At 39.7% G+C, this 14,338-nt stretch overlaps 2 protein-coding genes across 5 annotated transcripts in view; one reads left to right on the forward strand and one right to left on the reverse strand.

The window, feature by feature from the left end:
- Positions 1-2,735, forward strand: part of LOC122553857 (cytosolic phospholipase A2 zeta-like) — a 115,759-nt gene extending 113,024 nt beyond the window's left edge. For both annotated transcript variants that reach the window (XM_043698296.1, XM_043698297.1), the window contains 2 exons: positions 1,351-1,537; positions 2,391-2,735. In XM_043698296.1, the coding sequence (XP_043554231.1) occupies positions 1,351-1,537; positions 2,391-2,599 (396 nt within the window). In that variant the 3' untranslated portion in view covers positions 2,600-2,735. The remainder of the gene's footprint in view (positions 1-1,350; positions 1,538-2,390) is intronic.
- Positions 2,736-5,261: 2,526 nt separating this feature from the next.
- The window catches only part of eif2ak4 (eukaryotic translation initiation factor 2 alpha kinase 4), a 121,196-nt gene continuing 112,119 nt past the window's right edge, over positions 5,262-14,338 (reverse strand). For all 3 annotated transcript variants that reach the window (XM_043698267.1, XM_043698270.1, XM_043698269.1), the window contains 3 exons: positions 12,188-12,232; positions 11,475-11,593; positions 5,262-7,402 (listed from right to left, as the gene is read on the reverse strand). In XM_043698267.1, the coding sequence (XP_043554202.1) occupies positions 7,345-7,402; positions 11,475-11,593; positions 12,188-12,232 (222 nt within the window). In that variant the 3' untranslated portion in view covers positions 5,262-7,344. The remainder of the gene's footprint in view (positions 7,403-11,474; positions 11,594-12,187; positions 12,233-14,338) is intronic.

Here is a 14,338-nt window from a genome sequence, read left to right on the forward strand (position 1 = left end):
ATCCATTCCAGCATGCACACCTGCTCTTCAAAGGTTTCATTCACTACAAAGTTCGTTTCTTTCGTCAAGACAGAAGCAAAAAAACTCATTTAGGACTTCCCCTACCTCCTCAGACACCACACAGAAATTCCCTATGCTATCCCTGATCGGGCCTACTCTTTCTTTGACTATTCTCTTATTCCTCACATAAGTGTAAAGTGCCTTTGTGTTCTCCCTAATCCGTTCTGCCAAGCCTTTCTCGTGCCCCCTCCTGGCTCTCCTCCGACCATTTTTGAGCTCCTTCCTCGCCTGCCTGTCATCCTCTCGAGCTGAGCTTGACCCTAGCTTCCTCCACCTTATGTAAGCTACCTTTTTCCTTTTGACGAAAAGCTCCACCGCTCTCGTCATCCAAGGTTCCTTTATCTTACCACTTCTTGCCTGTCTCAGAGGGACATATTTATTCATCACTTGCAACAACTGTTCCTTAAACAGTCTCCACATGTCTATAGTGCCTTTACCAAGGAACATGTGCAAACTCCACACAGACAGTTGCCTGAGGTGGGAATTGAACCCGGGTGTCTGGCGCTGTGAGACAGCAGCGCTAACCACTGTGCCACCATGCTGCTATGACTGGGTTTCCTCCCACAGTCCAAAAATGTGCAGGTTAGGTGAATTGGCTATGCTAAATTGCCCGTAGTGTTAGGTGAAGGGGTAAATGTAGGGAAATGGGTCTGGGTGGGTTGGTCTTCGGAGGGTCGGTGTGGACTTGTTGGGCCGAAAGGCCTGTTTCCATACTGTAAGCAATCTAATCTAATCTTAAATGGTACTTAATTTTCTACTGAGATACAACCAAGGCAAGTGCAGTGCTGAGTAATCAGTTAAAATTCAAAGCCTTGGAAAGGCAGGATTGGAGTTTATTACTCTGTACTTACATTCACATCCTTGTCGAGAACATATCAAATTTTGACTAGAAATTTAGGCTTTTGTCTATTAATACTTGGAAAGATGCAAGAAAACTAGTAAATCACAGATCAGCACAGTTTAGATTGTATATAGGATGCCAAAAAAATTCTAATCAAGACATGGAAAAACCATTTTCACAGTTTAGTGGCTTTGTTATTCTTATTGGGGAGGGAGAAATCAATCAGCTATAAATCTCATTGGATTGGATAGGAAAGCCAGAAAATTCCTATGTGCTGTCTAATAGGTTAGACATATTGAGATAATTATTGTGAAGTAACTGATAAATTAATTTTACAGAGAAGCATGTACAAAGTTATCCATGTTTCAGTTATATCCCAAACCTACTGTTCAGATTTTACCATGTAATTAACCTTTGTTCTCCTTTCGATCTTTCCCACTTCTAACCAGGTTCTGAAGAAGACTGAGGAATTTTGTAAAGAACATGATATCCCTTTCCCAAAAATTGATGTGGCAGACATTCTTGAAAATAGTCTACAAGAATGCTATGTCTTCATGGATGAAAACAATCCCAGAGTTCCTATAGTAGTTCATTTCCCCCTCACAAATGCCACATTCAAAGATTATGTTTCTCCAGGTAAGAAACTATCCAGCACATAGCAAAACAAACTACTGCTAGATATAAACAATGGCAAATTAGTGATTAAAAAAAAATTCATTTCTTTTATCCAAAGATTAACCTAACAGCCTAAATCCCACCTCCTCCATGAGGCATGAACTCCTTCAGTTAAAATCACCATTCTTATCACCATTCCTGTGCATTTGTGAATCAATAGCTTCGTGTGTTTCCTCAGGCACTTCTCAGCTTTCTTTAAAATTGATGACTGAGCTCCTCAAAAGTCAACCTATCTACTCCAACTCATTTCTATCTCAAGCCTTCATTTCCTTCCCAAGCATCTTTTTTGTCACCCTTCATTCATACATTTATCAATTCTAGTTTTCATTTTTCCAACAATCCCATCCTGTGTTCCACGCAAATGTGTCGAAGGCATTTCACCCACATATCCCTGAAAACCAAATTCCCTTTTCACTCCTGCTCTTGCTCTCGGTAAATTCAAAATCCCCTCTTTCTCCAATCCACAATCAGTTTTTCTTCTCCTGTATCTGTAAGTTACTTCACTTACTCTTTCATCTTGTCTCCATTTCATTCCCCTCTATCTTGTCCTCCCTAATCACCCATGTCCACCTTCAGGATTCTGGAGCTCATGCTCACTCTCACTATCTTCTTTTCTTCAACACTCCTGTAACCTATCCCAAAGATAATTTGCAAAGCCTCCAACTCTTCAGCTGTTACTCAATCTTTTATTTTCTCCTTTAAGTGTTCTGTGATATATTGCTATGTTAATCACTAATATATAAATTTGCATTGTCAAAAGTAAAAAAAAACTGAACAGTACTTTGTCAGTCACTGCTTTCTGTATCTATTGTAGGAGTCCCACGTACATCTGAGGAAGATAAAATCAATCACAGTTTTGTCCTGGAAGCTGAGAATTCACCATATAGCACCCTGAACTTTACCTACACACCTGATGATTTTGACAAGCTGATTGATCTAAATTGCTACAATGTGATGAACAGTAAAGATATTATTCTGATGATCTTGAGTAAGGCATTAGCCAAAAGGAGGGGAGCTACATAAATGAATGATACTGAATTGTGGAACAAACCTTGTTCTTTCCTCTTCATCCATCCCTTGGTTTATTTGAAGCTGATTCAGCTTTAATCTCCTCATTGATTTCTTGTGTTGCAGAAATGTTAGCAGACATCTAGCTCAGACCTTGGTCTGATCTGTTCAGAACATGTCACTGGCAAGTATCAAATTCTGATGCAGGTGCCTCCCTTTAGTCTTCTGGTTTAACCTTCTGGAAATGCAACTCAGCATCATGGCATTGGGATTTAATACTTAATAAACATCCCAGCAAAAGGAATCAAATTGTCTCATGGTCCAAGAACTCTGACCTCTACTGAAAGGTCATCAACTTATCAATATTGAATGGCTCAGATTCCGACTTAGATTAGAAACACAATTTCTGACCTTAATAGGCTTAAAACTTGTCCACTTTACATGACCTTTACTCTGAAAATTTCTGGACATGGGATTTCTGCTATGAATCTGTCCAGGAATCCTTAAACCTAGCAATGGAGGTGATCATCATCAAAACCATGTCCCCTTTTAAATCAGAGTGCTTTATTTTGTAGTTTAAATGTCCAGTAGACACTTTGATAACTACTGTGGAATGATAATATGTGAAGTGAGTGAGTAGGATAGTAGGGCGCCAGGAAAGTGGATTAGTGCTTAGAGTGTGTTTTTCTTGAGTGGGGTGGTGACTACAGCAGGAGTTTGGCTCAGATGAGGGGAGGGATGTTGGTGGCTAAGTGCTGGGAGAGTGTTAGGTCTGGAGTGAAATTGGCAAGTCAGGATTTCAGTTTTAGATAGTTAGGGCTATGGTCAATTTTTAATCATCTGACTTTTCCCAAGCAATTATTAATTGGCCATGCTAAATTGCCCATCGTGTTAGGTGCATTAGTCAGGGGTGAATGTAGGGGAATGGGTCTGGGTGGGTTGCTCTTCGGAGGGTCGGTGTGGACTTGTTGGGCCAAAGGGCCTGTTTCCACACTGTAGGGAATCTAATCTAAAATAAAAATGTCAGTGAGTCACCAGTCTCCAAGGGGATTTATGATGATCTGGCTGTCTATTATCTGGGGCATTAACTCTATTTCTTCTCTATCACTGCTCCCAGACTTGAATATTTTAAGCATTTTGTTTTTATTTCAGATTTCCAGTAGTCACAAAATTGTACTTCTGTACTTCGCTATCTACATTACTGTCACCTTTTACTCTTCTAATTATTAGTCAAATATGAGGTGTTACCTGAAAAGAAAGCAGCTTTATTTTATTTGGTGTAATTCACATTTAAATTATTCATGGACTTTGTGTGTCAGTCTATAGGCAACTGCTCCAACATAACATTTGTCAAGAGAAAAAAAATCCAATCAGCTTCAGTTTTCCATTATCTACAAAGAACATTTATAGTATGCTTAGATTCTCGGTTTATCAGATTATTATCACTTAAATTTGAATTACCAATGTTTAAATGAATTGTTTGTTGATATTTAAGATTTACTGACCAAGATGCTGTTATTCCTCCTGTTAATCAATTCTGGGAGTACCTCCTATTGAGGGACATTCTGTAAAATATAATATTCTTTAAATTTACATATTAAATGATTCAGTGTAGATATTTTCTAATTAACCTGTTCAGATGATATTATAGACCTCTGGAGTAAATGGGACTTAAACCCAGGACTGCAGGTTCAGACAGCAGGATACTACCACTGCATCACTGTAAGCTGAGGTGAATTCAGGGCTTCACTAATCATCAAAACACATTTGGAAACAAATCCATTTCCAGACTGGCAATCTATAGCCAGAGATCAATAATCGGGTCACAACTAGTCTACAGTTTATATTCATGACTTGGTTGAAGAGTTGGAGTGGCTTGAAGACAAATTTCGTGAGGATAATACAAGGGATGCTACAAAGGGATTTAAACATGTTAAGTGAATGGACAGGAAATATTATTGAAGTGGACACAAAGCATCTGGATGTCCTTGTGCATGTGAGAACAGCAAGTAATTAGGAAGGCAAATGGAATTTCATCATTTATCCTGAAGTGAAATAGAATATTAAAATACGGACATCTGTGTATAGTTTTGATATGTCTCCTTAAATAAGGAGACAGTTGAATTGGAAGCAGTTCAGAGAAGGTACGTTTACCACAGTCTTGAGATTAAAGGTTTGTCTTTGAGATAAGGATGATTTTACTGAAAAGTAAGAGATTGGGGATGGGGGCTGGCAGAGAAGATGCTGTGAGGATGCTTACCATGATGGGGGAGATCAAGAAAGATAACTTCAAAATAAATACTCTCCTATTTGGTAGAGATGATGCATTGTATCCTGGTGGCTTGTGTGTTAGAAATAAGATCAGAGGAACACAGCAAGAAACAAAGTTTCAAAATTAAATGGTTGTTGGTTGGATATACAAAAAGCTTAATTGAAATTAAGATTATATAGATGAAGCATGAGTGTATTCTTTTCAATAACATGTTGGTGTTTGTGCATTATCTTTACTCATCAGATTGTTCAGGGCAGGGGCAAGCTATACAGAGCAATTTACAATCAGTCTGGGCTAGGTTTGATAATCGATTTAACTAACTAACTAAGTCGCACATCTGTTCCTTCACACTTGAACAAAGCCAACAAGTGATGAGATATAGAGAAATATCAGGACACAGGTATCTCACAGAGGCATACAGATTTATTTGTTTTCACTGGAGGTTTTTTAAAAATCTAAATTCACAGCATCAGGATTATTTTTCCTAGCTATTCTAACCTGCTCAGTACAAGATGATAGAGGTGTCCCAGATTATCTACCTTTTCTGAAGCTGTCACAAAAAGATGTTCCCGTGAAGAGATGTTACAAGGATAGAGGAACACATTTTAGGTTTTGAACAAGAGATACCGGGGCGTGGAGGGAAGGGAAGAAGAACTTGGTGAATGGCAATACCTAGGATTCACTACCTGTTACAGCAGTAAAAGCAAAGATAATCAATTATTTCCAAAATACCTGGAAAACTATTGGACAGAATTAAATGTACAGGGATAGAATCATAGTTTCTGACTCTCACTTTTCCAAAGTTGTGTCCATGGAAAGGAAGCTTTGGCCTTGATTCATAGTAATGACATTTTGTTTAATTGTGGTAAGTTTTCTAAATGTTTTAGGATTTTTTTTGAAGAGTAGAATAGGACTGACTGGATTGCTGTACTGAGAATGCTAAAACTAATGGGCCAAGTGATTTCTTCCTATACCATGGAAACTTGGGAAAGCCCCAGCTAAACCTCAGGACCTATTCCCATTTAGCCTTGGTTATGTGTCCTTCTCTCTTGCGTTAAGACTGGAGGAACACTGAGCGAAATACAGATAGTCAATTATAAAATGCAATGGCTACAGCTAATCAAACCTTCCAAAATCCTATGTTTGTTTATTTTAATACTTGAGTACATACTCAAGTCACAAATTTAGCTTCAGTATTGTTCCCAACCTCTGTCCGGGTAGCAACAGAGGTGGAAGGCTGCACTCAGCAATCTACATGAAAAGGAGCTGCAACATGAGTAGACTCAGGACAAGGTAAACCAGTTTGAACATGCTAAGCCAATCACTGACCCAATGTTACTGAAGGTGACAATCTGCTGATACAACATGGAGATTAATTTAGGTTAAGGAACACTATGGTTCAAATTCATATACCATGATTTTTAACTAAACCAATGTGTAAAAATTTCTTTCCTGCAGTTTAATACAGTCACTGATTAAGGAATGCTATGGTTTGAATTCATACACCATGATTTTTAACTAAACAATGTGTCTGAAAATTCCTCTCCTGCAGATTACTTTATTCATGGGAAGAGTCGTTAAATAGCATGGATCCTATGTATCCTTCAAATTCAGTACAGTCTCAGAAAATTCACTTTTGAGACCCAGGATCAAACTGATGATAGTCACCAATTGTTGGATCATACCTCAAAATTAATAAACTTAAAAGGCACTTTTTCTCCACTTAGAGGACATAATTTTGTAACTCAAATAGACAATGTGACCCAAGTGTAAAACTGCAGCTAGAAACAGGAGTATGTTTGAATACGTGACAACACTGCAGGCTCAGTGTCCCAGCAAGCACTGGGTGTAGCCTGAGTGAAAGTGGCTGTTCAAAACTCAAGCTTCTCTCAGCTGAGGGCAGGGAAATACTCTCTCTCAGTGAGGTGATATGGAACCATATTCAGCTTAACACTAACTTATTTGTGAGAGTAGGTGGAGCAGATGATCTGCAGAGGCACATGACAAAACAGATCATATACAGTGAAAAACTAACACATATCATACTGATATTAAATTTTTGCCATAAAAATAGCATCCTGTCTCAATCAGGAAAGCCTACAGTATTTACAACATTAAAATAACTGAGGATCCTTTTCAACTCCAGTCCATGCTGTCTGAAACACACAGAAGCCTAATTTAGCCAATAGCCTGCTGGTGCCCCTACCTGGTAAAACAACTACACAGGTTGTCTGACAGCCTCCAAAACACTAAAGACAGTGGGTCACCACCTTTGCTTTGGGAGATGGGCAAGTTTTGGAGAAACTGAATGAAAGTGCAAGGCTGAGGACATCTGGAGGAGTGCTGACTGGATGGTACATGGTTTAACACGTTGCCTCACATCACAGCTGGATGGAAGAATTTCTATTGATTCAAATACTCCGACTGATGCCCAGCTTTGAACTCCACAGGTAGTTTCCTCGGTCAATACAACCCTTCTATACAAACATTAGAATAGAATCCTGTAGTAGTCGTCTCTGTAACTGTACAAAACGAGGCAGGATACTCTGTAGAGACATAAACATGCAACAAGTTCAGAAGGCAGAACATAGTTAGAGCTAGCTGTAGGATACAGGTTAACTGACCTTTACCTTTTTACAGGGTTCCTAGTTCCTTGCTGTGGATATAGATCCCTACTATGAAATGTGTTCATCAATGGGGCGGCTCAGTGGTCAGCATTGCTGCCTCACAGCACCAGGGTCCCAGGTTTAAGTCCGGCCTCAGGTGACTGACTGTGTGGAATTTGTAACGTTCTCCCAGTGTCTGCATAGGTTTCCTCCAGGTGCTCCGGTTTCCTCCCACAATCCAAAGATGTGCAGGTCAGATGAATTAGCCATTCTAAATTGCCCATAATGTTAGGTGCGTTAGTCAGAGGGAAATGGGTCTGGATGGGTTACTCTTCAGAGGGTCGGTGTGGATTGTTCGGGCCGAAGTGCCTGTTTCTACAGTGTAGGGAATCTAATCTAATCTAATTATTTAGTTGCAACGAGTGAACACCAGCAGAAAACAAAAATACCTCAGAGGGTCCATGTTACATCTAGTATAGGACTGAAATTATTATTATCATAGTCACAAAAGCTGGAGCTGTTGAGACTGGGAGAGAGGCAGCTCATTTCAGAATCCCCTGCTGCTGTTTTCCTGAGACTAGTTAATGGGGAAGTGTATGAGAAACTTTACACAGTACCAAGGGTATAGTTTACCTGCATGGGACAGTTTGATGGACGTGTGGAGGGAGCTTTACCCACACCTTAAGAACACAAAGAAAGGGGCAGAAGATGACAATTTGGCCTCTTAAACGGACCATTTGCCTCAACTGTTCTCCATATCCCTGAATTTCTTGAGAATACAAAAATGTACCTTTCTCAGCTTTTAAATGTATTTAACAATGGAACATTTACAACACTCAGCATTGAAATTAAGAATTTCTTCTTTAAGTTATCTGCCTCTTATCCTGGAACTGTGTTCCTGTGTTATAGATTTACCAGGCAGAGGAAACAAGCCATCAGTGTCAAGCCTTTTCAAAATCTTAACTCTTAATGAGATCCACTTATTATTCAATTCCAAAGAACGTACACCCAATTTGTTCAATGTGCTGTTTCCAATGAAATTATATGCTGCCTTAAATGTGGAGATCAAAACTGCACATAATGCTCCAGATATAATCTCACCAGAATAACATAACTGTAGTAACACTGTAACTGCACTCAAATCCCTTGCAATAAAGGCCAACATGTAATTTGTCTAATCTGCCTACTGTACCTGCATGCTATCCATGCATGCCTTTTATGAGTACACCCTAGTCCTTCTGAAAATCAACATTTAAACATTCACAATTTTTTAAAAAAATTATTACCTAATGAACAATGGTTTTAAAAGAATCATAACACCAGGTTATAGTTCAACAGGTTTATTTGGACTATAACCTGGTGTTGTGTGATTTTTACCTTTGTCCACCCCAATCCAACACCAGCAGCTCCACATCATGGCTACCTAATGAATGATCTCAGATATCCCATATTACAGTCCACCTGCCACCTGGTAGTTCAATCACTTGATCTGTTATACCTCTTTATACCTTCTCTCCACTTACATTCTTATCTAACTTTGTATTAACAAAGACTTAGATATGTTACCCACATTCCTTTTATTAAAATCATTATTATGGCCTGTAAATAACTTATCAAATGACTTGGAAATTCAAGTATACTTTCTGCTGGCTTCCCTTTACCCATCCCACTGATTTAAGTTCTCAAAATTTAAAAATGAATACATCTGCCAAGCACAATTCTGCTTTTGTATAGCCATGTCAATTCTGACCATGCAATGATTTTTGAAATGCATTGTTAAGATTTTCCAAATAGCAGGTTCCAACATTCTCCTGATAGAGTCATAGAGATGTACAGCACGAAAACAGACCCTTCAGTCTGACTCGTCTCAGCCGACCAGATATCCTAAATTATGGGCCAGCACTTGACCCATATCCCTCTAAACCTTCTTGTTCATGTACCCATCCAGATGCCTTTCAAATGTTGTAATTGTACCAGCATCCACCCACTTCCTCTGGCAACTCATTCCATACACACACCACCCTTTGTGTAAAAAGTTGCCCTTTAGGTCCCTTTTAAATCTTTCCCCTCTTACTCTAAACCTATGCCCTCTAGTTCTGGACTCACACATGCCAGGGAAAAGACTTTGTCTATTTACCCTATCCATACACCTCACGATATTATAAACCTCTAAGGTCACCTAGACGCTAAAACAGCCCTAGTCTATTCAGCCTCTCCCTTTAGCTCAAACCCTCCAACCCTGGCAACATCCTCAAATCTTTCCTGAACCCTTTCAAGATGACGGATGTCAGGTTTTCCCTCTACCGTCTTACATGAATACTGAAGTTACATTCGCTACCTTCTAGTGTGTTAATGGCTGTTCATCAATATGGTAACTTGTACAAGTGCTATTTCTACAGTACTTCTTTCAGAACCTTAAGGCAAACCGTCATGCTTCTGAAATTTTTCAGCTTTTAGTCCCTTAGGTTTCTCCAATGCTTTTTCTCTGTTGGCATTAAGTTCCTCACCTTCTTTAGTCATTCTGTTATATTGTGTTTCGTCAATGCAAATTCATTGTAACAACTCACAAATGGGGGATGCAGTTTCTAAAGCGTGGAACGTTTAAAACATGTTGGCTGTAATGCCAATACAGCACCAACATATTTAAATGTTATTTCTAGTGTAATTTTTCTATAAGATGAGGTTGCACAAGAACACGATGATCGCATTATAGAAGAACTGACTGTACAGTAACTTGTGTCTCTATTGTCAAGTCTGATACAAAAGTATCTTCTTCACTGCTGTCATTTCCTTTGATAATTCCAAAAACAGAGTCCTCTGGCTTATTTCCATTTTTTACAACATTATAAGCCTCTTTTTACATTCTTACATACTTTGAAATAACTAGAACTAGGGGGCATAGCCTCAAAAGGAGGGGGGGGGGGGGGGGGGGAGGGGGAGAGGATTTAGGACTGAGCTAAGGAGGAATGTCTTCATCCAAAGAGTTGTGAATCTGGAATCCCCTGCCCAGTGAAACAGCTGAGACTCCCTCATTGAATATTTTTAATGCCAAGGTAGGTAACGTTTTGAATAGTAAAGGAACTAAGGGTTATGGTGAGCAGGCAGGCAAGTGGAGGTGAGTCCACGAAAAGATCAGCCATGATATTTTTCAATTACCCCCTATTTCTTGTGTTCTGAGTAAGCCATTGATAGCACTTTCTCACAGAATTTTTGTATGAGATACAATGAATTTTTATTCACGATTTTAATTCACCACCACTTTAAATGTTTTCCATTGTTTACTTACTGCTATAACTTTTAGTTTATTTGTCCATCATAAATCCAAAACAACAATCTTGAGAGGAGCAGAGTGGATCACTCTGCAACTTATTCTGGACATCGCTAATGTATTGTGACTATTTCACCACCAGAGTATCTTCTTCTGTGAGGTTTCTAATTACCCATCCCACATTACACAGTATGAACAATAATATGGTTTTACATCCAAGAAGGTATACTCTGTATCTAACCCCTTGCTTTACTATCTTGGGAGTGTTTGATGGGACAGTGTCAAGGTAGCTTTACTCAGCATCTAACCCCATGTCCTGGGATACATAAAGCAAAAAACATGTAATGGATGCCTGAAAAAATGGGGTTGAGCCTCATTCTCCAGCTTGATGAGCACAAAACTACAAATTTCATTTTAGTTTGGCTTCTAGAATGGATTCGCAGTTGTAGTTATTCAGAAATAGCATCTTGAACTGGGAATGTAAAGCCTGCTATATTCCAGAGTTTCGTGGTATTTCTCAAGGGGTCAGAATATCTAATCAAAGTTTCATCTACTGTACTATCCCCCAATTCTCCCATGCAGTATCTGGAGCAACATCCAGGAATATGCCCATTACAAGGAACCCTCCCCCACTGCCTCTACAAACAGTACCCATCACAACAGCCAGGAACTTCACCAATGTCGCAATACAGCAGCCAGAAATCTCTCCCACTACTCAAGTACTCAAATGTGCTTCCATCTTACCTCTTGATCAATTTGAAGTGATGGATTTGGTCACAGATGGATTTCAGGTAGCGCTGTTTAGTTGACCGGGAAAGCAGATGTTGTACACTGACATTGAACGCTTGCTCATCTCCACCGTACTAGGACAGCAGGAATAACAAATCAGAGCAGAACGCAACATCCAATAATTCCAATACTGATATACTTGCAGAGTGTTGAGGTGACCCAACAGAAAGTACACTCTCAGATTTGCTACTGATCAATAAGGAGAACGATGCAGAATACACAACCTAGAATTAGGCTCTGTTGAAGCCATACAGATCAGAAGCTGTGGAGTTTGATCAGTGGCTCCAGCAGAGAATTATCTTGTGTCAGATGTCAATCGTTGTTTTACAACAGGTCTCAGCAGCTCTAGTCTTGGCAATGAAAAAATCTGATCAAAGGAGGAATCAGTCTGGGCTGTGATCCCAGTCATACCATGGATTAACCAGCTAACCCAAACTACCTTGAGGAGTGAGTAGGTTTGTGACAGATCTGTAACAGATTAACCATTCTTACTACAGTATGGAGGGGGCCTGTGAGAAAATGAAGGAAGTGAGAGAAAATAAGCAAAAATGTGAGAAAATAAGCAGATTTTATAAACAAAAAGAACACAACAGTAAGCTGTGTGAGTCTTCACCAAACTCCCTGGGAAATAACAGTCATTTACTAATGATATATAAATGAAATCTTACCTCAAGCGATAAGAAGCTGATCAGAGTTTCCTTCGATATGTCAACCTGCAAATTACATCACACACCTAGTTGCATATGTGATTTATTTCCCCAAATTCTACAACTGGTGGAATTTAAATTCAGTTAATAAATCTGAAATATAAAACAGTAACAAGTGACCATGAATCCTTTGCTGATGGTGCATGGCCCATCAGGATCACTAGTGCTCTTCAGGAAATGAAATTTTGCTGTTCTGACCCGGTCTGGTATACGCGTGACTCCAGACCCACAACAGTACGGGTGACTCTGAACTGCCTCTGAAATGGCCTACAAAGCCACTCAGATCAGGAGCAGTTAGGGAGAGGCACCGAATGCTGGGCCTGCCAGTGTCACCCACATCCCGTGAAAGAACGACAAAGCAAAGGTCCACGGGTCAAATCACATTCCAGACATTTTTAAGCAGTAAATCCAGGCTGACCTTTCATTGCATTACCCTTGCCTACCAATAATCTACCATCTCAGCTTTGAAATTTTCAATTCACTCTTCAACTCATCAGCTTTTTGCAAGAGTGGGAAAGATGATCAAGCATCCCAGATTTTCTGGAGCCATACCCTAATGAGGCTTTTTACTCCTCGCCTTGGGTGAGAGCATGTTCTGTGTGAGATTTTTGAAGCAGCAGAAATTGGAAAGTTTGTGGTTTGTGTTTAAGGCTGGCCAGCAGGTAGATCTGAAAGGCAACAGCATAACGGCCCAGGCGACTATGCCCATCACCATACACATCCACTTCACCAACGTGCATGTTTACCAAACCATCCTGCTCTCTCAGGTTCATTCGGTGACCCCACCTCACCAACACACTCACAAATTTCCAGAGCATTTGTGTGAGGAAGTGCCTCCGAACACCCCTGTAGAATGACCTAACTTTAATTTTAAGGTTATGCCGTCATATTCTACATTCTCCTACAGGAGGAAAGAGGGAATTCCTGTCTATCCTAAAAAGAAATTCACATAGCTTAAACACTTCAATTAGATCACCCCCTTAATGGTGAAGAGTGTTTAAGAAACCAGTCCTTGTAATTTAGCCCTTTTGGCCTAGAATTATTCGAATGAATCTGTGTTACACCAATCTTTTCAAGCCAACATACGTTTCCTGAGCTTTAATGTCCAAAAACTGAAGAATATTTCAGAGTGGCTCTAATCACTACTTTATGAATTATGCTTGATATAAAGGCCAACATTGTTCCTGTCCATTAATTATTACTAATACCAAACATGTATTCCTCAACCATTTTGTTTCTCCACACTTCTATTTTTAAAAAATATACTGATCTCTCTACTTAGCTTCAAAGTTCTCAATATGACTGTGCACATTCACAGACTCATCATCAAAGGGAAAGACATCAAAATGGGAAGCTCTGCTTAGACCAACTCTACTAAATCAGGGCGCTTTGTATAAGCCAACTTTAACAGCAAGGAGGGGACATGAAAGGTCCTTAGTCGGTAGGATTAGGGAAAACCCTAAGGCTTTCTATAGGTATGTTAGGAATAAAAGAATGACTAGGGTAGGAATAGGTCCAGTCAAGGATAGTAGTGGGAAGTTGCGTGTGGAGGCGGAAGAGATTGGGGAGACACTGAATGAATACTTTTCTTCAGTATTTACTCAGGAACAGGGCATTGTCGTCGATGTGAATACTGAGTCACAAATAAGTAGAATGGATGGCTTTGAGGTATGTAGAGAAGAGGTGTTGGAAATCCTGGAAAAGGTGAAAAAAGATAAGTCCCCTGGGCCTGATGGCATTTATCCTAGGATTCTCTGGGAAGCAAGGGAGGAGATTGCAGAGCCACTGGCCTTGATTTTTATGTCCTCTTTGTCTACAGGAGTAGTCCCAGAAGACTGGAGGATAGCAAATGTGGTTCCCTTGTTCAAAAAGGGGAGTAGGGATAACCCTAGTAACTATAGGCCGGTGAGTCTCACTTCTGTTGTGGGCAAAGTCTTAGAGAGAATTGTAAGGGATAGGATTTATGCACATCTGGATAAGAATAATGTGATCAAGGATAGTCAGCATGGTTTTGTGAAGGGCAAGTCGTGCCTCACAAACCTTATTGAATTCTTTGAAAAGGTGACGAAGGAGGTTGATGAGGGGAAAGCGGTAGATGTGGTATAAATGGAT

Source organism: Chiloscyllium plagiosum, chromosome 10 (genome assembly GCF_004010195.1).
Source record: "Chiloscyllium plagiosum isolate BGI_BamShark_2017 chromosome 10, ASM401019v2, whole genome shotgun sequence".
NCBI classification, from domain to species: domain Eukaryota; kingdom Metazoa; phylum Chordata; class Chondrichthyes; order Orectolobiformes; family Hemiscylliidae; genus Chiloscyllium; species Chiloscyllium plagiosum.